The sequence below is a fragment of the Vidua macroura genome, chromosome 6 (genome assembly GCF_024509145.1).
Source record: "Vidua macroura isolate BioBank_ID:100142 chromosome 6, ASM2450914v1, whole genome shotgun sequence".
Lineage (NCBI taxonomy): Eukaryota > Metazoa > Chordata > Aves > Passeriformes > Viduidae > Vidua > Vidua macroura.
This window is the reverse complement of record NC_071576.1, coordinates 2,650,684-2,674,943: the sequence shown is the minus strand read 5'-3', so window position 1 is coordinate 2,674,943 and position 24,260 is coordinate 2,650,684. Positions and strand designations below refer to the sequence as shown.

The 24,260-nt window shown below is 47.7% G+C and overlaps 1 protein-coding gene across 2 annotated transcripts; it reads left to right on the top strand.

Annotated features, from left to right (window-relative positions):
- Nucleotides 1-206: 206 nt before the first annotated feature.
- Nucleotides 207-24,104, top strand: ERO1A (endoplasmic reticulum oxidoreductase 1 alpha). 2 transcript variants are annotated; one of them, XM_053981123.1, is made up of 17 exons: nucleotides 207-634; nucleotides 1,600-1,664; nucleotides 11,931-12,050; nucleotides 13,299-13,382; nucleotides 14,852-14,890; nucleotides 16,241-16,317; nucleotides 16,413-16,486; nucleotides 17,141-17,261; nucleotides 17,630-17,667; nucleotides 18,492-18,503; nucleotides 19,618-19,644; nucleotides 19,810-19,902; nucleotides 21,114-21,360; nucleotides 22,265-22,334; nucleotides 22,475-22,561; nucleotides 22,847-22,980; nucleotides 23,718-24,104. In XM_053981123.1, the coding sequence occupies exons 2-17, from the start codon at nucleotides 1,629-1,631 to the stop codon at nucleotides 23,776-23,778; spliced, it is 1,320 nt and encodes a 439-aa protein (XP_053837098.1). In that variant the 5' UTR covers nucleotides 207-634; nucleotides 1,600-1,628; the 3' UTR covers nucleotides 23,779-24,104. The 2 variants fall into 2 exon arrangements, with proteins under 2 accessions (XP_053837098.1, XP_053837097.1); XM_053981122.1 differs by lacking the exons at nucleotides 207-634; nucleotides 1,600-1,664 and adding an exon at nucleotides 3,960-4,058.
- Nucleotides 24,105-24,260: the final 156 nt, after the last annotated feature.

The following is a 24,260-nucleotide window of genomic DNA, read 5'->3' as shown; positions in this document are numbered from 1 at the left end:
GCGCTCGGCGCCGCGCAGCGCCCCCTGCCGGCGCGGAGGACTGCGGCTGTCGCGACAGGCGGCGGCTGTCGTGAGGGGCCGCGGGTGTCGCAGACATCGGCTGCGGCGGGCACGGGCTGTGCCGGCGCTCAGAGCGCGGCTTAAAGGGCGGCCGCGGAGTGTGGGCGGAGGCGGAGGGGCGAGGAGGTGCGGGGAGAGCTCATGGAGGTTAAGGAGTCGTGGAATGGTTGGGTTGGAAAGTTCATCCCACCCCTTCCATGGGGTGTTCATCCCGCCCTTCCACTGCCCCAGGCTGCTCCAAGCCCTGTCCAGCCTGGCCTTGGGCGCTTCAAGGATCCAGGGGCAGCCACAGCTTCTGTGGGCACCCTGCGCCAGGGCCTGCCCACCCTCCCAGAGAATTCCTTCCCAATCTCCCATCCATCCCTGCCCTTGGGAAGCCAAGAAAAACCTTGGGAGTTTTGTTCCCATCCCTACGGCTCTGCCAGGGCCCTAAGTCACGAGCAGCTGCTCCCCCAAATCCTGCTTTACCCCTGGAGCTCATCCCAAAACGTGTGCCGGGGCAGGCTGGTGGCACGGAAGTGCTTTTGGCTGCTGTGGAAAATGCACATTGCATGGCTCTCCGCAGATAGTTACCGTATGTGTTATGTGATACTGATTTGTTGTGCTGTATTGACATTTTAATAGTATGGTGAATGTAGTTTTGTAGTTAAAACGAAGCTTTAGTAGTTAAAATAGAAACTATGTATGTGGGGTTTTTAAAACCCCTTCAAGATAACAGTCACAGAACACCCAAATCTTCCAAAGAAGAGGAATTGATGGTTTTCTTATCAGAAGAAGCTAATTTCTTCAGGCCTTGCTCAGACTCAAAAATGCCATGGGGATTAAAGGAAGCAGTTGAAATATAACAGAATTTCTTGTTTTAAATAGAATGTATGCATAACCATGAAGTAAATCTGAATATGGAACAGTGTATGGTTTTAAAGGTTGTTCCTTTGTTCACAAGGCATGCTTGTCGTGGCTGAAGTGCCCAAGAGCATCCAGACATCCGTAATTCTTTGCTTTTTATTGTCTTGTAATTGTCCTAACTCTAAATTTTATCACTCTTAATTGTATTACTGTTTTTGAAATAACCGTTTTATTATTATTAAACTTTTAAAATTTTAAAAAAACCAAGTGATTGGCGTTCTTCACAGCTGCTGTCACTGCCAGGGAGGGGTCAGACACCTTCTGCTCATGCTCTGCCTCAGAGTGGAACTAGTCTGGGTGAAACCTGGAAGGTTTGGTGTCCTGGAATCCCAGACTGATTTGGGCTGGAAGGGACTTTAGATCCCATCCCACCCCTGCCGTGGCAGGGACACCTTCCCCTATCCCAGGCTGCTCCAAGCCCTGTCCAACCTGGCCTTGGAAACCTCCAGGATGGGGCAGCCCACAAAATAAAAAGCTTTTGTAATTTAAGTCTGCTTAATGATTTTGAGGAGCAAAGAATTAAAGTATTGGTGATCAGATTACTGGCAGAAAACCACAGTGGATAGTCCCGAACCACACCTCAGAGGGCGAATGAAGTAAATTTCTTTTTTTTCTCTAATTTTCTCTCTCCAGTCATTGTGAAGGCAAAAAAATGAACCGTGATGCAAGTGTACCGAATGTCTGGCTGTCGCTGTCAGGTAATTAATATGTGTGAATATTCATTAACGTTGGCTTTGGTCTGGATTATTGGCGTTGCTTTTCATCCTTAGTGGGGTGAAGTGTTTTCTCTTCTGTGACGTGCACATCACTTTTATATTGGCACCTGCTCCTCCCTCCCTTTGTAGCTGGTAGTGCTGTAACTTCCTGGTGGAGACAAAACAGCCCACGACACGCTGGGGACCTTGCAGGTGTTTTACTATTTTTAATAATAAAAATTTGGATCTGATCTTGATCTGTCAGCCCCTCGGGGCTGCACCCCGAGCCCCCCTGGTTCAGAGTGGGGCAGGGAGCACTGCCAGCCCCTCCAGTGCCACTGTGTGACTGTGAAAAATGACCAGATGATATTGGCTTTTGCATTTATGTATTAGATTTTTGCATGTTGTTTGTGATTATAAGTAAATTATTATTCGTATTAAATTAAATTATTAAATTGAATTAATTAAATTATTATTATAATTGGCAAAAAGTACCAGTTACAACTCTTTTTAGCTGCTTGTTAATATAATCTATCAGCTGAAGTATGCACTGTGTTGCTCATAGAAATAGTAGTGTAATGAATATAATATCTATGTATCACTTATGGAAACAACAATGTGATTAATGTATTGTTCTATATGTGAAAAGGTTTTTGGGTAACTAAAACCAGTGTAAGGCCATCCACTGTCCAAGTGATAACCGTGACACAAACCAGAGCAATTAGAGAACACCATGTTAAATTTAATTTAATTTAATACCAAAACCTTATCAGAGGATGTGAGGCAGCAGGATGGAGACACAAGGAGAAATAAAATACAATGACCTGACACCCAGGATCCCACGCAGACAAGCCGGAGTGTGAAGAAGTCAAACAAAGGAGTTCCCAAAACGACAGAAAGTCCGCAAGAACGTTTGAATAATGCATGAAGCTCATGAATATGCATGAGCTTCAGTGTACCCGGATAAAGGTGACACTGTGTGCCCTGCGGTGCGGGCCAGGAGCACCCCAGCTGGAAATGCTGTCCTTCTTTTAGCATGGGAGAAATCGGTCCGTAGAAAATTCTTAGACCTGATAGAAAGGATTATAAAGTACGTATTTGTATATAAATTTTAAGGTAAGAAATCTTAATTTACAAATGTTATGGGATCGGAGTAATATTGTTGAGATGGAAATAGGAGTAAGTTTTAAAGGATGGCCGTACAAAAAAAAAAAAAACACTTTAGAAAAATAGAACTATGAAAGATACATTGTAATGAAACCCACAAAAAGGAATTTTAAATGATTAGCTTTAAAACATTTACAGTATGGTGTGGCAAAAACTGATAGGCCAAGAAACGCTTATAGTGTATTATATAATGTAATTAAGAAATATACACTATAATATGTATAATATAATAATATATAATAATATATAATAATATATAATAATATATAATAATATACAATAATATATAATAATATAAATATTATATAGATACATATAACAATATGTATCTATTATATATTGAGTATCTATAATATTATATATTACATATATGTTACATATATTATATTATATATGTAATATATACACCTATGTAGTATATATACATATATATACATACTGGGATGATGTATTACATTACATTATATATTACATATTAATATATACGTACAAATATATGTATATATTATATATACATAGATATGTATAATATATATACATTAATATACTATAATACTATAATAATACTATAATATAATATAATATAATATAATATAACGTAATATAACGTAATATAACGTAATATAACGTAATATAATGTAATATAACATAATATAAAATAACATAATATAATGTAATAGAATATAATGTAACATAACGTAATATAATATAATATGGTATAACATAATATAATACGATATAACATAATATAATATGATATAACATAATATAACATGTGTATTTTATTGTAATTAAGAAATAATAAGCTTCTGATTGTAATGGCGTGAATTGTACCATCTGCCTTATCTCACCCTTCAAACGAAACTCAAACTAGAACGAAAGTTTTTAAAACGCCTCTGAGTCAAAAAAAAAAAAAAAAAAAAAAAAAAAAAAAAAAAAAAAGCAGCTTGCTCCGCCCGGTGAATGACCGCGGTTACCGCGCTGCTTAAGCGAGAAGCGGAAGGCCGCGCTGCTCCCAGGTGTCTCGGGCGCTGCCCGCGCTCCGTGCGGCTCCGCGCGTCGCCGCCGGGGCCGCGCCCCGGGCGGGGCGGTGCGAGCGGGGCGGCCCCGGCGGAGCGGCCGGGCCCGGCCGCGGAGATGGCGGCGCGCACGGTGCTGCCGGCGCTGCTGGCGCTGCTGGCGCTGCCCGCCGCGCTGCCCCGCGGCGCCGAGCGGCGCTGCTTCTGCCAGGTGGGCGCGGGGCGGCTGCGGGGTGGGGGCCGGGCTGCCCGCGGGAGGAGGGAGGGGTTCGGGTGGGTTCGGTGGGCAGCTCTGCGGGGCTCAGCGTGGGAAGGGAGTGGAGCTGCTGCGGAGGGCGAGGAGATGCTCCGAGGGCTGCAGGAGCTTTCCTGTGTGGAAAGGCTGGGAGAGCTGGGGGTGCTCACCTGGAGAAGGCTCCAGGGAGAGCTCAGAGCCCCTTGCAGGGCCTGAAGGGGCCCCAGGAGAGCTGGAGAGGGACTGGGGACAAGGGATGGAGGGACAGGACACAGGGAATGGCTCCCACTGCCAGAGGGCAGGGATGGATGGGAGATTGGGAAGGAATTCCTGGCTGGGAGGGTGGGCAGGCCCTGGCACAGGGTGCCCAGAGCAGCTGTGGCTGCCCCTGGATCCCTGGCAGTGTCCAAGGCCAGGTTGGACAGGGCTTGGAGCAGCCTGGGATGGTGGAAGGTGTCCCTGCAATGGCAGGGGGTGGAATGGGATGAGCTTTGAAGTCCCTTCTAACCCAAACCATTCTGGGATTCTGTGGTTCTCTTCCATGCCATCTTAACTGTATCCTCTCCCTGCTCCCATCAGTAGAGGGGAGTGTTCCAACTTTTTGAGCATTTCTTCCCCAGATCCCCAGCTGCCTCTCCTGGGATGTTTCAGGGATATCATTGCTATCCCTGGCAGCTGCTTCATCCCCTCTCCTGCCTTGCTGTTCTCCCAGCTCTGCTGTCCAGGAGAGAGCGTGGCTGCCCTGGCTCCTGCCACCCTGCCCTGCCATGCCCAGGTGGGAGCTGGGCTGCTCTGCTCCCTAAAACTCTTCCAAGGTTAATTCCTCTTGTTGTGTGCCACTGTGCACTCAGTGCAGCTTCTGCTGAGGTACAGAAATGAGAGAACTGGGTACAGTCAACTGAGCATCTGGGTTTAAGGAAGAGATCACTCTGCAGTTCCTTCTGACACCACTTTGCACAAGCAAAGTGGCTGCCCCTGGATCCCTGGAAGTGTCCAAGGCCAGGTTGGACGGGGCTTGGAGCAGCCTGGGATAGTGGAAGGTGTCCCTGCCCATGGCAGGGGGTGACATAAGATAGTGTTTGAGGTCCCTTGCAACCTGAATAATTCCTGTGATAAGCACATTTGCAAGATCAAGGAGTGAAGATGTCACAATGTCTTTAGTCCTTTATTTTGTTGCCTTTAAAAACAGGAAGCTTTTATAAAGGCTACTCTTGCTGTATTAAATTTCTAGCCCTTAAATGTGGGTCAGGAATTGAGAGTGGAGAAAGAAAACAAATGGAATTACACTCTTGGCTTTGGCTTTGCCCTCTGGGGTGGCTCTTGACACTTTCAGCATCCTGTGGAAATGGTAAATAAAAGCTCTGCTGATAAAAAATTGAGAAACATACATTTAGACTCTGGATCTCTGCAGGGTTTTTCCTTGCAGCTTCCTGTAAGCAGAGAAATTTGAATGTTGAGTCAGGAGTGTGGAATGGGACAGGGAGCTGTAACCACTAACTGAACTGGCATCCTGGCATGGCAGTGACTGGCAGGCTCTTTTCCTTGGGCTGGAGGAGCTGCCCTGGTGCTCTGTGCACTGCTGGGTTGTTGCAACACTCTTTTCATTCTGTGGAGCAGCCTGGTTTTCCCTACAAATGTTTAGGGCAGGGTTTTTTATTGCCTTTAGGAAAAGGTGCCATGTAGGGCAGGATTTCTCACCCTCTCTAACCACCAAACCTTTTAAATCACACCAGAGGGCTGCCTCATCTTTTGGTTAAAAATAATCTGCTGATCTCCTTGTGCAGAGCTGGACAAGGCCTGGTGGTTTTTATTTGCCACCAAAGAAAATACAGGGCCAGCCTTAAATGATCTGGTTTGCCCTCCTTTGTTTAGCTCCTTGAAGGACTGGTCCAGCTCTTGGTTTCCTGCTGTGAACCAACTCCTGCTGTCTGATGTGAGTGACTGGAAGAGCTCTGACTTGTCTGCCAGCCTGTGCTGGGACAGGTGACAAGGGCCACTTTTGGGAGTGCTGCTCCAGCAATATTCCAAGTGCTGACTTCAGCAGGCTGTGATTCTGGAATGGGTGCTGCACTCCTGTCTGCCTGCACCCAGGGCAATGCCTCACCTGCTTTTTGTCACTGTTATTTTACCTCCCTTCCTTAGAGACCAAGCAGCCCTGAAACTTTTATTAGAAACATCCATCTGTTGCTCCAAACGTGTTTCAAATACTGTTTTCTGCTTCCCAGCCTCTGATTAACATTCCAGTATCAAAATCCCCTCAAATTTTACAGACAGCTCATCCCCCCCCTCGAGATATTCCTGTTTGCATCACAGCTTTAGTCAGCCGTGGATGTCTTCTGTATATTCCTGGTAATTATTGTTCATTTGCTGTTTACAGGCTGATGCAGCTGCATTAAGGATGTGCTGCAGGTGTTTGGCAGACGGGGATTTTGTGAAGGTTTCCGGTCTGGCACAGGGCTGGTTCCCTTTGGGAATGTTTCTGTGGGCAGGATGCTGTCATTAGGGGTGAGTCTGGCCATGGAGATTTTCCTCCTTGGCACCTGGGCAGGTTTTCAGGCTGTCCTTGTGTTCTTGTGGATTGGTGTTGCCTGGGCAGCCTCCAGGGCAGGAATTCATTCCTAGCACATTTCCCATTTCTCTGGAAAAGATGAACTCTTCTCTCTTCAGGAGGAGCTTCCAGGTAGAGAGAAGCAGATTTTGGAGGTACATTCTGCCCCTCTGCTCTGCTCTGGTGAGATCCCTCCTGGAAAACTGTGTCCTTGCAGACAGGAGGGACATGGAGCTGTTGGAGTGAGTTCAGAGGAGGCCACCAAGGTGATCAGAGCAGCTCCCCTGTGAGGAAAGGCTGGGAGAGTTGGGATTGTTCAGCCTGGAGAAGAGAAGGCTTCAGGGTGGCCTAATTGTGACCTTCCTGTACCTGAAGGGAGATGACAGGAAAGATGGAGAGAGAGGATTCACAAGGGATGGAGGGACAGGACACAGGGAATGGCTTCCACTGCCAGAGGGCAGCGTTAGATGGGATATTGGGAAGGGATTCTTGGCTGTGAGGGGGGGGAGGCCCTGGCACAGGGTGCCCAGAGCAGCTGTGGCTGCCCCTGGATCCCTGGAAGTGTCCAAAGCCAGGTTGGATGAGGTTTGGAGCAACCTGGGATGATGGAAGGTGTCCCTGCCCATGGCAGGGGGTGGAACTAAATGGTCTTTAGGCTCCCTTCCAACCCAAACCATTCTGGGATGCTGTGACAGCCCTTCAGGCCCTGTGGTTTGACCCCATCCTGAGGGTCCCTGAGTGAGATTCGCTTCTGTGTGAGTTCTGGAAAACCTAGTCCTTGTTTTCTGGGCAGAAGATGGGGACAAAGCACCTGGAATGGCAGATAATGCTTCCAGGGCAGGTGCAGCAGTGACTGTCCTCAGCTGCCTGCCAGCAACTTGCTCCAAGTGCACTGGCAAGGATGAAAGGGAAATAATCTCACAGAACCATAGAATATCCTGAGTTGGAAGGGACCCACAAGGATCATGGAAGTCCAACTCCTTTGTGCCAGGGAGCTTCTGCTGGGGGAACAGGGAAGGCATCTGCTCACCATCAGCCTGGGACTTGTCCAGAAGAGCAGGCAGTGCCAGGGAAGTTGGTACAGACTAAACCCCAACCCCTCAGCCTCTGTGGCATTCACTTCCCTGTCCCCCTCCCTGTTGTGGCTGTGGGGGGAGATGCAGGGAAAAGTTCTCCTTCTTTCCTGCCTGGCTGTGGTGTGGGACACAGCGAGAAGAAATCCCAAAATCCACTGCTCAGGGGATGTTCCTGTGACACTCAGGGCAGCAGAAAGAGGTGAGAGGAGGAGGCTGGCATGGAGGGGAAGGAGGCTGAAGCAGAGGCCAAGCCCAGGGATTGCAGAGTCCCTGCTGTTGGTGTTCCCAGCACATGAGGTGGAGGCTGGATTTTGGGATTGCAGCGTTTCACCCTGGGAGCTTACTCAGCACCCATCCCGGCGCTCCCTCGCCTCTCTTCCCAGTGGGACAACCCAGCCCTGCCCCTCAGCCTCCTGCCAGCTTCTCACACCCAGGGCAGGTGGAGCAAAACCCCTCAGCTGGGTGATTCACGGTGCCAGCGAGCTCGTGGCACGTGTTGGGGACTGGATCCATCCCTGCTTTGTCTCAAGCAGCTGCTCTCCTTGGCACAGGCTGAGGATGTAGGTAAATGTTTTGTTTGTGGGGTGGGAGGAAGTGTTTTGAGGTACCACCCACTGGAGGGCACGTTTGATACAGAGCTCAGCTGCTCTGGCAGCAGGAGGTGAAGTCCCAAACCAAGTGAGGGCTGAAAAATGGGTTCTGGTGGGGTCAGGGAGCAAGAGGGAACCTCTGAAATGAAGACAACTCCTGCCAAATGATCTGACACTGCCACTTCCCTGAGTCTTGACGTGGCTCAGCTTCAAGTGGGGGCATCACTGGAGCTTTCACCAGGGCTCTGAGGAGCCTCAGCTCTGGATGTTCTTGGTGCTGCTTCTCTTCTGTGCTCCTTTGGCTGGGAGCTTTGCTAGGCTGGGCACACACAGGCTGGGGAAATTGCTCATTTCTGGGCAATTTCTGACTGAAATCCTTGGAGGAAGAAAGATTGAGCAGGTGTGGAGTTTTCCCAGCACCTTTCCCTTTGCCCCTTGCCCCCACAGGTGTGTTCAGGGTGACCCTGAGGCTGATCCTGCCAGTAAACTGGAATTTGGAGAGCTCCAAAGCACAACCCCCATCCAGTCCTAAGGATTTTGGGATCATCTGCAGTGCTTCCCTGCTGGGGTGAAGCACAGACAAGAGCTCCTGGTGGAAGAAGTAGTGCAGTGATATTATCCACCTTAATGCATTTATTTCCAGCTCCTCTTGCACTGTTGTCCTGTTTTCTGACATCTTTTCCTACTACTAAAAGACCAAGTTAGGTTAGAAGCTTGCAGCTGAAGCCTCAAGCTCAGATCTTTCAGGGTATAACTTTCATGTCTTGGGTCAGTGTTCAGCCTGCAAACTGAAATGATTTAATTGCAAACTGAACGATTTAATTGCAGGGCATGCAAAGCAAATAAAATTAAGTCCACGTGAGCTACTGTCATCTCTTTTGGCTTGACAAGAAGAAAAGTGATGTTAGTTTTGCATCTCTGGGTTATTTATATTCAGGATGAGGTTGGTTCTGGCTTGAATTGGTCACCAGACACAGCAAAACCAGACCTGGCCCAAAAGGTGCTTCCAGTGGGGGGGATAGTGGGAGCTCCAATGTTCCCACTTTTACAGGAATATTCCTTTGGAGTGACATCTTTGTCAAGCATGGAGAGAGGGAGCAGCTGAAGATTGTCCCCAGATCTTTTTTTAGGTCACTTTTAGACCCAACCTTTAAGCTTCCTGCCTTGAAGGATGCCAAGATTTCAGGAAATAAAAATGTGGTTGGTTGGTGGTTTGCTGTGTTTTGTTGTTTTGATGTGTTTTTTTTTTTTTTTTTTAATGTATATATAAATTTGCAACAGCTTTAAATTGGGTAACTGGATTAGCAAATTGCTACTGTTTGTTTTTACAAGGGTGATTCAGGCTAGTGGAAATCTTAAATCACTGCTAATCTTCATTACTGTGCAAAATGCAGGACAGAATTCAGCAAATGTGTGAGGGTGACACACTGAGCTTCAGTGTAAACACTTAAAATATGAGTGAGCCTCCAAATCATGCTGCCTCAACAAACAGAGTTGTTCCAGTGGGGTAGGGAATTCTGGCTATTTTTTCCCCCACCTCCCCATTTCATGTGACTCTGTGCTCCATTTCTGCCATCCTCCTCTCAGCTCCATTTCCTTGGTGGTAAATATCATTTTATTTAAGTTGTTGTGTAGCTCTTGCTGAATTGTGAGGAGCAGCTGAGGGAGCTGGGAAGGGGCTGAGCCTGGAGCAAAGGAGGCTCAGGGGGGACCTTGTGGCTCTGCACAGCTCCTGCCAGGAGGGGACAGCTGGGGGGGTCAGGCTCTGCTCCAGGAACAGGGACAGGACAAGGGGAAATGGCCTCAAGCTGTAGCAGAGGAGGTTTAAATTGGATATCAGGGAAAATTCCTTCATGCAAAGGGTTGTCCAGCCCTGGCACAGCTGCCCGGGGCAGTGCTGGACTCACCATCCCTGGAGGGATTTAAAAGCTCTGTGGATGTGGCACCTGGGGACATGGTCAGTGCATGGTCAGTTGAACTCAGTGATCTTTTCTAACCTGAATGATTCCAGGATTCTCTGATTTCCCCAAGGGCTCACTGAGGGTGTGGGGGAAGCAAAACTACTTCTGTGTTGAGCAACTTTGTCATCTGCCAGTAATGGATGTGTCAGGAAACCACAGCTGAGTTTGTTGAGTTTGTACTACTTCTTTCTTTGGTTTTTTTTGGTTTTTTTTTTTTTTTGTTGTTGTTTTTTTTTTTTTTTTTTTTTTTTTTTTTTTTTGTTTTTTTTTTTTCTTCAGGGCTTGCACAAAGCCTGTTGAGTTGTTCTGGATGATGCAAGAAGGATCCATCCGATGTAGAACAGATGTTTTTGTGCCAAATGTCTCTCTGAGGCCAGCAGAGGGACTGCTGCAGTTAATCACAGAATCATGGAATGGTGTGGCTTGGAAAGGACCTTAAATCCCATCCCATTCCACCCCCTGCCATGGGCAGGGACACCTTGGACACCATCCCAGGGTGTCCAAACCTCGTCCAGCTGGCCTTGGACACTTCCAGGGATCCAGGGGCATCCACAGCTGCTCTGGGCACCCTGTGCCAGGGCCTGCCCACCCTCAGAACCAGGAATTCCTTCCCAATCTCCCATCCATCCCTGCCCTCTGGCACTGGGAAGCCATTCCCTGTATCCTGTCCCTCCATCCCTTGTAAATCCTCTCTCCCCATCTTTCCTGTCAGCTCCTTCAGGCTCTGGGAAGCTGCAGTTGGGTCAGCCTGGAGCCTTCTCTTCTCCAGGCTGAACAATCTGAGACAGAGTAAAAATTTAACAGGGTAGAAAGCTATTTAGATTTAGGTGAAATGTGCTGCTTTGAGCTTGCTAACATAAGTAAAATGTGCTGTTTAGTCTGGTAACTGCAGCACTAGCAAAACTGCCCCAGCTAAGAAAAAAGAATGCAAATTTCTAAACTAAAGAGATAAGAAAGACTCCTCAGACCTTGAAACAGACAGCGCAGAGTGACCCAGGAGTTCTCTCTGTACTTCCTGACAAAAACTGAGTACAAGTGTAACTAGCTGTAAGTGTAACGTGAAATCAGAAGAATGAATATGCATGAACCCATTGTGAAATTCTGTGAATATGTAAATTAGCTAGAGGAATTAAAAAAGATCGAGAGTTTTCAGGAGCACACATGTCCTTTAAAGGGAAAAAGATCCCTCACATGTGCTGTACTAAACACACCATCCCTACAAATCTTTATAAGAATTGTGAAGTCTTAAATTTTTCACCTCAATTCAAATCCCAGCTCTCGCAGCCTTTCCTGAGAGCAGAGCTGCTCCATCCCTCTGATCACAATGCTGTGGTTCTGACCAAATCAGAGCACTGCTGACTGACCACAAGGACTTTCTTTGGGGCTGGCACTGTGGCATTGTTGCCTGACTGGTCCCATGTGCAAACTGCTCCCTTTTATCCTGCAGGAATGGCTTCCTGAGGCTCATCCAGAGAGCCTGAGCTGGCAGCCCACGGCTCACTGCAGCCACATCCATTCTGCTTAAACTTAGGGAAAAGGAAAGAAAATGGTGAATTATTTTATTGTCTGCAGTGTTAAAAAAGTCCAGTGTTAAAAAAGGCCGAGTTGTTTATATTTGATTTCTTATTTTTGATGCTGTTGATTGTGATTTTATTGTTTTTTTTCTCCCCCAGGTTACTGGTTATTTAGATGACTGCACCTGTGATGTAGAAACCATTGATGCCTTCAACAACTACAAACTTTTTCCTAGACTGAATGAACTCCTGGAAAGTGACTATTTTAGATACTACAAGGTGATTTTCTCTTACAAGAATTGTATTTATTTGTGTGCTGCTGTGTTTTATTAATCTCCTGTGAACTTATTGATGATCTTTTTAAAATCACACACCTGCATTTTGACCCTGATCCTTTAAGGGTGCAGTCAGTCAGTTGGACCCTTCTGTTATGAGGAGAATCTTAATAAGATGCAGTGTACTTTCAAGAGGATTTCAAAGATATTTTCTTATCTATTTTTCCCTCTTAAACAACACATTAATGAGAGGACTTCCTTTGGTGAGCTGTGATTTAAAGATGCTGATGACCAGTGATCCATAATGAGAGGATTTCACATGGAAAACCTGCATTAGTTCCAGGTTCATTGATGGCTGTTGCTGCCAGACATTCCATGGACTGGATTCCATGAGGTGGATTCTGCTCCCATTCAGTCAGATTCCCTTTATGCCCCTCTCTTCCAAACCCACCACATCTTGTTAAAAGTTAATTGTTTTGGGAGAATGATACTTGGTACCAACTCAGAGAAGAGGAAAAATTGGGATTTGTTAAAGAAGCTCATGTCCTTTCCCCTTCCAGGGCTGGGATTTGTAACAGAAATACTGAGATTGGTCTGAATGAAGCCTAGAATCCTGGAATTCCAGAATGGTTTTATCCAGAGCCACCCCTGCTGTGGGCAGGGACACCTTCCTCTATCCCAGGCTGCTCCAAGCCCTGTCCAGCCTGGCCTTGGACATTTCCAGGGATCCAGGGGCAGCCACAGCTGCTCTGGGCACCCTGTGCCAGGGCCTGCCCACCCTCCCAGCCAGGAATTCCTTCCCAATCTCCCATCTAACCCAGATGAAGCCATTCCCTGTGTCCTGTCCCTCCATCCCTTGTCCCCAGTCCCTCTCCAGCTCTCCTGGAGCCCCTTCAGGTCCTGCAAGGGGCTCTGAGCTCTCCCTGGAGCTTCTCCTCTCCAGGTGAGCACCCCCAGCTCTCCCAGCCTGGCTCCAGAGCAGAGGGAGCTCTGGCCCTCAGAACATTTTGGAATTATGGAAATGTCTGGGTGGGAAAGCACCAGCAGAAAGATCCAAGCAAGGATTCAAAAGATAACCTGTGCTGATAATAAGGTTACGAGTGATGTTATCAGTCTGGGTCACCAAGGAGTTGCTGGTGTGGGAACAAACAAGTGCAGAACATGGATTTCTCTTGGAAAACTGGGGAGTGGAAGGTTGCCTTGGCTGCATGGGGGAGATGTGCTGCTGAACAGGGTGATGTGTTATTTGCAGGTAAACCTACAAAAACCTTGTCCCTTTTGGGAGGACAGCAGTCACTGTGGAATGAGAGACTGTGCTGTTCAGCCCTGCCCCTCTGTAAGTACCAAATCCATTCTTTTACATGTATTTGTTTTTATTTAACTTCTGTAGACCAAGAGGAAACAGCAGACAAGTGACAGAATCTTGTTATTTTAGTTAAAGCAAAGCTGTGGCCCTGATGGATTCTTTCATGGCCATAAGAAAGGCCAAAATACTGAATTCTGAAAGTTTCAAGACAGGCTGGGGTCTTAACAGCTGACCCTCTGCAAACAGCCAAAGCCTTCTCCTGGCCTTTTGTTTATTTTTTCCATTAGTAAGTAGTTTTTAGGGCAAATCCATTATTGTTTTTTGTTAATTGACAGAATTTGACCCTGTTGCCCATGAGCTGCACTGTGATTTAGTTTTGGCTGATAAAAAATTTGACTCAGAGCTTTCCAGAGCCCTTTTCTTGTAGGAGAATTGGCTCTTCCAGCATCCTATTTCCAAGGGCACTCTTGTCCCTGTATCCTGGACAAAAGGGTTTTGTTCCCCCAGCTGTAAGAAAACATCCTGACTGCAGATGTCTGCCCAAAAGAAGGGGGTGAGAAGGTGAGGGAATCACAACTTGGTGGCTGGTGGCCCCTTTGGGGACATTTCATGTTTTGGTGTTGACAGCCAGCACAGACTGTCTAACTCCCTCACTCTTGGGTTCTAAAATGGAATGATGATGTTTTTTTTCCCACCTCAAAATAACCCTAAATGTTGTTTAAATACTTTTTCTTCCTTAAAAAAAAAAAAAAATCTATTTTTGGTAGTGATTATGAGTAATGTGATGGAGCTATGTTACAATTACCTAAGTTTTAGCTGAAAGTTGTTCTTATTTTAGGAACTGACTGTCCCTGCTGTTCTTCATTATTTTGATTTGGGTCCATTTCATCCTGAAATCAATAAAAATAACTCTTATTGCTTAATTTTTCTCTTTGCCATCACAGTATATGCTCTTGTAGCACTGGTTCTATTGCCTTCCTGCTCCTGGAGAAAATGGAAGTTGAGGAGAATTTTGGGGCTGGTTGTGTGGGGCTGATTCTCCACGATGGGATGGTCAGAGGGAAGTTTGGAATGTCATGTGTCGGGGGCTGGTAGATGCAGCATCTGAGGAGGCAGCTGGGCTCCTGCCAGGAAGGTGATGCCAGACCTGGAGTCACCAGAGGCAGCTCCAGCTCCTCTGGAGTTTGTTTGGCTTCCCCAAATTCCTGCTTGGATAAGCAAAGCAGAACCAGATGTAGCAGCTGTGGAAAGCTGCAGACCTTTGGAGAAGAAGAATCTTGCAACAACAACAAAAAAAAATCAAAATAAACCACTAGGAATGTTGCTTTCCCCTTGGTCTGGGGAGGAGTGAGGAGCTGGATGTGTTGCAGGCTGGGCTGAGTGCTGTGGTCACCTTCTCACCTCTGGCAGCTGTGGTGACACCCCAAACCTTCCCCAAAGATGGGGCTGAGAGGTCTCATCAGCCCCACGTGTGGCACATGCTTTGTTTTGTCTTTCAGGATGAAGTCCCTGATGGAATCAGAGCTGGAAGTTACAAGGTGGGTGTGGCTGAGCACAAAAGGATGAGGTTTATTTTGTGCTCCAGTTTTGTGCCATGGAAGTGAGAAGGTTGGAAAAGACCTCTAAGACCATCAAGTCCAGCTGTCACCCCACCAGCCCCGTGTTCACCACTAACCTGTGTCCTCAAGTGCCACATCCACGTGGGTTTTGATCACTTCCAGGGATGGGAACTCCACCACCACCCTGGGCAGCTCCTTCTAATGCCTGGCTACCCTTTCCAGGAAGAAATTTTCCCTAATATTCAACCTGAGCCCAGCCTGAGGCCGTTCCCTCTCCTCCTGTCCCTGTTCCCTGGAGCAGAGCCTGACCCCCCCTGGCTGTCCCCTCCTGTCAGAGCCACAAGGTCCCCCCTGAGCCTCCTTTTCTCCAGGCTGAGCCACTCCTGGTGCTCCAGCTCCTTTCCCAGCTCTGTTCCCTTCCCTGGACACGCTCCAGCCCCTCAAAGTCTTTCTTGTCATGAGGGCCCCAAAACTGCCCCCAGGCTTTGAGCATGGCTCAATAATTGTCAGGATGTTCTTTAGGCTTGAATTTTTTCCTCTCTTCAAGTGTTTGGAGAGCAGAGAGGCTCTGAGGTGGCTGTGCTGGAGCCAGGTACTCCTGACATCTCTCCAAGAGCAGGTGTCAGCAAGCACACAAAGCTCCCAAGGCAGTGCCAGAGGCTGCCCCCAGTCCCTGCGAGGCTCGCCAGCGCTGCACAAACCTTTGGGTATGTGCAGACATCCTGTGCAAACACAGCAGGGCTGGATCATGAAAGGCTTTCTGGGGCTTAACCTGTGTATGCTGGTTTGAGAACAAAACCAGTGAGAGACTCCAAGTCAGAAATGCAATTTATTAGGGAAAGTGAAAAAGAAAACAAAATGCATGCAATAATACAAAAGAAAAAAACACTGGCAGAGTCAGAATACAACCTGACACCCTTTTTGGTCAGGGTGTTCATAGCAGTCCAGATTGGAATGGCTGCAGCCCTCCTGGAAATCCAGCAGGAAAGGCTGAGTCTGGTGTCCCCAAAACCCAGATTGTATCCAGGTAGGAATGCTTGGCTCCTCCCTCTGGGTGGAGCATCTCACAATGGCATGCTGTAACTTTTGCAGTGACATTCAGTAGCCCATTATCAGCAGATGTCTCAGGAGGGAGAATTGGTTGTGGAAGAGATAGGGAAAACTGCCCACTTAACAGAAGACAACTGCCCTACAGATGGCAAATGGAATACATCTTGTCTTGCAATCTGGGACACTGTGTTAATAGTGCACTGAAGGCTAAATTAAAACACAAAAAAAATTTTCCTTTTTAATCCTCATCCCTCCCCACCCCTTTGCTTTCCAACCCAGTACTCAGAAGAGGCCAACAACCTGGCTGAGGAATGTGAAGAAGCCAAGAGGCTCGGAGCTGTTGATGACTCTTTGAGGTTTGACTTCTTTTGCCATAATCCTTGCTTGCCTTGAAGGAAAGCTGGGATCAGAGCCCTCTCTGAGAGCTTTCCCCCACTTTTTTTTTTTGCAGCAAGGAAACACGGCAGGCAGTGCTGCAGTGGGCACAGCACGACGACTCCTCGGACAGCTTCTGTGAGGCCGATGGTATGGGCACCTGGGAGGGCTGCCAAGGCTTGCCATGGGATTTAAGCACTTCTGCAGAACTTTAAATCATGGAATAGTTTGGGTTGGAAGCTTAAAGCCCATCTTATTCCACCCCCTGCCACGGCAGGAACACCTTCCACTACCCCAGGCTGCTCCAAGCCCTGTTCAACCTGGCCTTGGGCACTTCCAGGGATCCAGGGGCAGCCACAGCTGCTCTGGGCACCCTGTGCCAGCCCTTGCCCCCCCTCATTCCTTCCCAATATCCCATCTAACCCTGCCCTCTGGCAATGGGAAGCCATTCCCTGTGTCCTGTCCCTACAGTTCCTGAGTGAGAGCTCCTCTCCCACTTCATGCAGCCTCTTCAGATCCTGGAATGTTGCTGTGAGGGCTCCACACAACCTCCTCTTCTCCAGGCTGGACAGCCCCAATTCCAGGCCAAAGTGTAATATTTCATCAGAACAGCATTTCTGCTCCTTTCCACCCCCCTGACCTCAGTATTTTGAAAACAACACACAAATATTTCTGATACAGCTTCCTTGCTGCTCTGGGCCTTGCTGTGTTTAGCAGGGTGGGGCAGAGGTGGCTGGGTCAGCCTTGAAAAATGTCATTTTCCCTGAGAAAATCGTTGTCCCTGAGCAGCACTGTGCTCCACAGACATCCATTCTCCTGATGCTGAGTACGTGGATTTGCTCCTGAACCCAGAACGTTACACTGGCTACAAGGGGCCGGATGCCTGGAAAATTTGGAACAGTATTTATGAAGAAAACTGCTTCAAGTAGGTGCTTTGGGGGACCAGTTCCACAAGCCTGAGGGTGCAGAGGGGCAGAAGTGAATCCTCATCCTCCTGTCTTTGCTCCAGTGCCTGTGCAGGGTGGGATACACCAGGGACAAGTCATGTGGCTGTCCCAGAAGAAGACACTTGAGTTTTCCTGCCTGTTTTTTCTAAAAAAAGAAGAAAGCACCACCAAAAGCCACATTTTGCTCTGTCTTTCCCTTCCTGAGCAAAGCTGAAGCATGGAAGTGGTTTTTAGATCCCCTCAGGCTGTTTGTGTGAAGAAGTAGCTACTTCTGCTCTGTTTGTGTACACAAGAGACAGTAACTTGTTTACATCTCTTACTTAAATGATTTTTTCTCCCCTCCTAGGCCTCAGAATGTAAAAAGACCTTTGGCATCTGGCAGAGGTGAGTCATTTATGTATCTCACTAAGTGGGTTAGTAGTGAACTGATCCCAGCTCCAGGAGCAGTAAATGTTCTCTGGGCTCCTTCCCCTGCTGGATCAGAAATATCTCGTAGCTCTTGACCAAGTGTAGAATTTTGTGGCATCTGGAAGTGGGGTTTTCTAGCATCCATTGTGGAAAAAGAATGTGTGATCTTCCAGTCCTGGAAAAAAGGTGAGTTTTGGAGGGACTGGGAGCAGGGCTGAGCTCTCCCTGGGTCCCAGGTGTCTGAACTTGGCAGTGCCAAACCAGCTGTGATGGATGGAAATGAGAACCTGGCTGGGATCCTCCATGGGAACCACCCAGGAGGAGCAGCTCTGCCCTAGAGCCAAGGCCAGGCAGTGTCAGTGAAAGCAGGGAAGGGGTTTGGAAACATGAGAACATCATCCACCTCCAGCAGCACCCTCTGCCACCATCTCCTCATTTCCCCCTAAACCATGGAGGTGTTTATCCCCCTCCTGTGACCCTGGTGTGAAGGAGTGGCTCTTCTCCTGCTGAAGGAGATGTGCAATGTCCCTGCAAATATCAGGTTTTACTTCCTTTGCAAATATTGATCCCTCCTGCTCTGGTCAGGTTACTCAGCACCGTTGCTCATCCGGTGTCCTCAGTGCTGCACTTGGGGTTTCTGTGTTCAGAACATTCCCAAACCTCCCTGGAGAGGATCCTTCTCTTGTCAGAGCAGATGAACAGAGCAGTGCTTGTGCTTTGGGGCTTAATTTTGGTCGTGTGTAATGTTTTTGTCCTCTGTTTCTCTCTCTCCCTCCACCACTTGTGCTTTTTTCCCCCAGGAGATGACGGAGGTGAGTGGCACTGTTTGTTTTTACTGATAACAGAAACAAGTGGGGTGTCCTTATCCTGCTGCCACAGGCTGTGCCATTAGATAATGCACCTGGTTAGCAAAATTATTCATCAGGCAAACCAGGAATTAGAGTCATGGCATCATAGGAAATCCTGAGTGGGATCACAGAGTCCAACTCCTGTCCCTGCACAGACACCCCAACAATCCCACCCTGGGATCCCTGGGAGTGGTGTCCAAACACTCCTGGCAGCCCTGGGGCTGTGCCCATTCCCTGGGGAGCCTGGGCAGTGCCCAGCTCCCTCTGGGGGAAGAAACTTTCCCAGATATCCAACCCAGACCTCCCTGGCACAGCCCCAGCCCTTCCCTGGGTCCTGTCCCTGCTCAGCAGAGTGAAGAGGAGATCCCTGTGAGCTCCCTGTCCCAGCCCATCCTCATGTGAAGGGCTTAAAAAGGTCCACCAGCATTTTTTTAACAGCACAAGTCCAGTCTGAAGGCAGTCACTCAAGTGTGAGAAGCCTTTGGGAGCAGGAATTGTCCTGGGTTTTTTTCAGTGCCTAGTACTGGGAAAGCTTTGAACAGACTCAAAAGGAGCTGTAGGAGCTGGGTGCCCAAATCCCTCAGGCCCTGGGAAGGGCTGTTCCCTGGAGTTCTCCATTCCTCACAGCATCTTCCTGTCTCCAAACCATCCCCAAATCCTGACCTCCAGATCACTTCCATGCACAGAGCAGGGACAGTGAAACCCTCACCTGTGGGATTCTACACGCTCGGTTGCACTCTGTGGTTTTTTGGCTGGTTGGTTTGTTTTATAAAAATATCCCTCTGCCCAGAAGAGGAAAGCAATCCCAGATCCTTGTTTTTCCCAGCACTGGGCTGTTCTGCTCCCCCAGCCCCCTGGGGAAAAGCCCACGTGCTGTTCTGAGCTGCTGCCATGCCGTGTTAGAGAAGCATCAGTCACAAGGATGGGCAGGAAAACTCTTTTCATGCTCTTTTAATGCTCCTATCCCAATTTCTGCAAACTGGAGTGGGCAGAGGGTCCTCTGGGGCCAGCCTGGAGGTGGATTCAAGGCATCAGGCTTGGGCTGTAGCCTCACTGATGTGTTTTCCTTTCTTTCCAGGGCACACGTTTTACAAGTGGCTCAAAGGTAATCCTTGCTCTGAGCGTGGTTGCTCTCCTGGGATGGACAGGAAATGGGAAATGCTGGGATTAGTGGCCACTCTCAGTGGGATTAGATTCCTGCCTCACAGCCAGGAGGACTGAAAATTCAGTGGGTGCTTTCAAGTGTCTTAAACTGCCCTTTTCTTTGCAGGGGTCTGTGTGGAGAAAAGAGCTTTCTACAGGCTCATCTCTGGCCTCCACGCCAGCATCAACATCCACCTGAGTGCCAGGTACCTCCTGCAAGGTAAATCCTCCTTCCTGCCCCAGCTTTCCTGCCTCACTCCAACGCTGACACTTCCATGGCTCTGCTAAATGCTGCTTGGAGCCTGTTCCAGCAGGACTCAGGCCTGTTTGTGCTCTTCCAGCACCCAGCTGGTGTAACAGGCTGAGAGATGCAGGTGCCACATGCCTCCAGGTCTGACAGGGGCTGGGCAGGGTTCTCTACCAGCACTTCCAGCAAATATTCCCTCTGTTCTTCCTGCAAGGTTGTTTTGGAGTGGGTTTCTTAGCTGTGGGTTGAGGCTGTCCCTTCCCAGCCTGGTTTTATGATGGTCAGTCCAGCAATGACCTCACCTGGACTGGGAAATGCTTGGCTGGGCTTTCCCAAAGCCATTGATCCATTTCCATTTCCTTCCCATGCTTTGGTCCATAAGCAGCTGTCTGAGGAATCCCAGTTTCAACCCTGGGCTTGAAAACCAAGGTGATAGCTGTTGGAATTTGGGCAAGCCATTTAGAGATTTAACTAAATAATTGTATTTAAGTGTCTACAGCCCACTTGGACCTCACCTGGGTGTGAGTCAGGCCAGGTTGGAGTTGGGAGATGGGATAATGTGGGAAACATCACAGGCAAGAGATGAGTTGGGGCTGCAGCATCAGCTTGGTATGACTTTTATATCTTCCACTATGTGTTTTATAGAATAATCTTAAATATATGGTAAAATGAGCAACAGAAGTGTTCTTTGTGGGCTTGAAAATGGAAAACCGAGGCCAGTTTCCTCCATTCTTGTTTTTCCATATCATCAGGAATTTTCCTAAGGTGTTCCTGTTTGTTAGGAAGTTTCAGGAATTACCTGAAGAAAAGTCTGCAGGAGTTTTGTGTTTGCTGGGGTTTGAATTGAGCTACATTCATGCCTCCCTTGAACAATTTTCAGCAAAATTTTTTCACTGGAAGGGTTGTCAGGCATTGGAAGGGGCTTCCCAGGGAAGTGGTGGGATCTGCATCCCTGGAGGTTCAAGGAATGACTGGATGTGGCACTCAGAGGTTGGACTTAGTCACAGATCTTGGAGAGGTCTTTTCCAACCTCAGTGATTCCGTGGTTTCGGGGCAGTGACTTGGAAAAGCTGGGATCTGCCTGCCTGGAATCCCATTCCACCATTTCCCTGGAGGGAGGAGGTGAACCAGAACCAGAACCAGACCCCTCCACCTCATGCCTTTGGGGTTTGTTTCTGTCTCAGATTCGTGGTCGGAGAAGAAATGGGGCCCCAACGTCACGGAGTTCCAGCAGAGGTTTGATGAAGTCCTCACCAGTGGGGAAGGGCCCAGAAGACTCAAAAACCTCTATTTTCTCTACCTGATTGAGCTGAGGGCCCTCTCCAAAGTGCTGCCCTTCTTTGAGCGCCCGGGTTTCCAGCTGTACACCGGGAATAAAAGCCAGGATGCAGAGATGAAACACCTGCTGCTGGAAATTCTCCATCTGGCCAAGTAATTGCACTCAGTGCCTGGGGACAGTGGCTCTGCCACCATCTCTTGAGTGTGCTTAACCTGACATGTAAAGCTCCCAGAAAGGCAGGTTCTGGGTTCTTCCTGGAGTGATTTGTGCAGTAGAATCACAGAAACGTGGAATGTTCGGGTTTGGGTTGGAAAAAACCTTCTTAAAGGTCATCTAGTCCAGCCCCCTTGCCATGAGCAGGGACATGAAGCCAGTAGTGTAGTTTTTCTGGGAGCACATTAATAATATCTGCATGCAAATTGCAGAATTTGGGTAATTAGTCCCACAGTTTAATTAGTCCCACAGTTTAATAGTCTCGGCTGCCTTTTGGATTTAGCAGAATTGAATTTAATAACTGCCTACGTGTCAGCCCTAAAATTGGCTACCTGTGTGACTCATCTGTGGGATACCAGGCCTGGCTTCGTGTTTGCAACTAGAAAAACATCCTAAATATCTTGGTAACAGAGGTTTGGGCTGTTGGATGGAGTTTGGAGTAAAAGGAATGGAAGATACTGGAACCAGACAGAAATGGGTGTCTCCTGAAGTGATCAATGTTTGATTTATCTCGTCACCCTCCTGTGCTTCTGTCTGTCAGCACTGAAATTGCTTAAAAGCCATCAAGCAATTGCTGAAAATGTCTCCAAGATGAGATGCCAGCTCAAATTGGAAGAGAAAATGCAATCAAATACAAATTGGAATACAATCAGTACAAATTTGAAGAGAAAATAGAAGGGTGGTTTGGGTTGGAAGGGACCTTAAATCATCTCATTCCATTCCTTGGGATTGGATGTCAGATTAAAACACCTCCAGTGGCTCCCACCTCTGTTTATGCCCACTCCTGACTGCAGCCATACAACCAAGGGGGGCAGAAATCAAACTCTCATCATTCCCTTCCAGGTCCTTCCCGTTGCATTTCAATGAAAACTCCTTCTTTGCAGGGAATAAAAAGGAAGCTGCTAAACTGAAGGTAATTTCTGCCAAGGACCCCACTGCAGGAGGCTTTTCCTACCTCAGTCCCACTGAATTCCAGGATTAATTCATATTAATACCTGGAAGGAGCCCTAATTAGTGCACAACCATGACCAGCATGAATGTCTTTCCCCCCAGGAGGAATTTAGGCTGCACTTTAAGAATATTTCCAAGATCATGGACTGTGTTGGCTGCTTCAAGTGTCGGCTGTGGGGGAAGCTGCAGGTGAGGTTTGTCAGCAATATCTGGGAGCTCTGGGGCTGGGACTGGTCCTTGGATACCAAACAGCTCCTGGATACAGCCCAGAGCTGCTGATTGCTCACCTGTGCAGGCAGCAGGAAGCAGCTGATTGCAGCTCCCTCAGCCTGGGAAACTGGGATAAGCCAAGAGAACAGAGGGGCTGCAGAGCCTGGGTTGAGTGAAATCCTCTTGCCTTGTTCAGAGGATGTGGCCCAGGTGGAGGGAGGTTTGAATGCTGCTGTTCAAGGGTCCTCTTTGATCCCTGCACAGACACAGGGCTTGGGCACAGCGCTGAAGATCCTCTTCTCAGAGAACCTCATCGAGAAGATTCCTGAGAGTGGCCCTTCCTATGGATTCCAGCTGACCAGACAAGAAATTGTGGCCTTATTTAATGCCTTTGGAAGGTGAGTTTGAGACTTTCCCCTCTACTTTTGCATAAGGTACTGTGTTACATCCAGTCTGAGCTCTAATTTCAGTCAGTTCTCAGCAGTTTTGGTGGGGACTCTTGCTCTGGTCACAGTCTGATACCAGGTGTTGGTATGGAGTACAACAGTTGGAATGAATGAAGATATTCTTTGTACTCTGCATTTCTGTAAGGAATTCAAGGAAGCATTTATGCTAAGATACAAAGAATTTCATCATTTTTAAGGGACTGTGTGACTCTGCCCTTGGAGCACATTGTCCCAGGCAAGGGCTGCTGTCCTTAGGCCTCTCCCCCAGTTCATTCCCAGCTCATGATGGCATTTAACAGGAATCCATCAGTCCAGCCTCTCTGGATGGGGAGTTTTTGTCAGAAATGGAGGATAACAAGGCCTGTATGAGGGGATTTCAGGACACTCTGATTATACAGGAGCTCTTTGTGATGTTGAGAGACCAGGAGTTTCTGGCAAACAGGTTTTTCCAAGGATGAGTTCCTTAACATCCTATTCCACTGTGATTCCCAGTGTTTGCTTTAAAGAGAGGCAGGGGAGTAGTGAAGTGCCTGGTTGTAACCTCAACCTAATTTAGCTGGAATTCCAAATCTTCTCTTCCCAAGAGCTGCTTGAAGCTTTGCTGGATACAGCCCCTTTCTCCCAGATTTTAAATAATTCACTACATGAATGTTGCTGTAACATTTCCCTTTTGCTTTCCTTGCACACAGGGTTTCAACCAGCGTGAAAGAACTGGAAAACTTTAGGAATATCTTAAAAAACATGAGATGAATTCAGTGGAGAAAGATTTGAGGATAAACACCATCATTCCACCACTCTGACTTAAAAACATGGAAACCACTTGCTGGGCCTCTTGTCCCATAATTGTCTGTAACCTGCTGAGGAGATATTTTGTACAAGGGGGGAAAAAAAAAGCTATTTTTTTTTTTATAAAAGTGGGGGCTATATGTAAATTTTATTTTATATATTAGAAGATCATTTGGAATAACTCTTTGAAATATTGCTGTGCTGTTTGGATGGATCAGACCCATGGCCTTGCCTTTGGAAGCTGGAGGTAGGGCAAAAACTGTGCCATTGAATAAATTTGGGGGAAATTCCTTGTCTGCTCCATCATTCCAACCAGCCCCTCACTCACAGTGTGCCTACACCAACTTCCTGCTGCATTAAAAAAAAAAAAACAACTTCAAGGTGAATTCCTCCTCTTCTTGTGGGAACAGGCAGTTCCTGGTGCTCCTTGCACCCACAGGGATGGA

What these genes read in the sequence shown, in the direction of transcription:
- ERO1A (XM_053981122.1), top strand. Translation starts at nt 3,966, where the DNA reads ATGGCGGCGCGCACGGTGCTGCCGGCGCTGCTGGCGCTGCTGGCGCTG. An exon ending in CAGCTTCTGTGAGGCCGATG is followed by an intron (nt 16,487 to 17,140) that starts GTATGGGCACCT and finishes TGTGCTCCACAG; the next exon opens with ACATCCATTCTCCTGATGCT. An exon ending in GAAATTCTCCATCTGGCCAA is followed by an intron (nt 21,361 to 22,264) that starts GTAATTGCACTC and finishes ATTCCCTTCCAG; the next exon opens with GTCCTTCCCGTTGCATTTCA.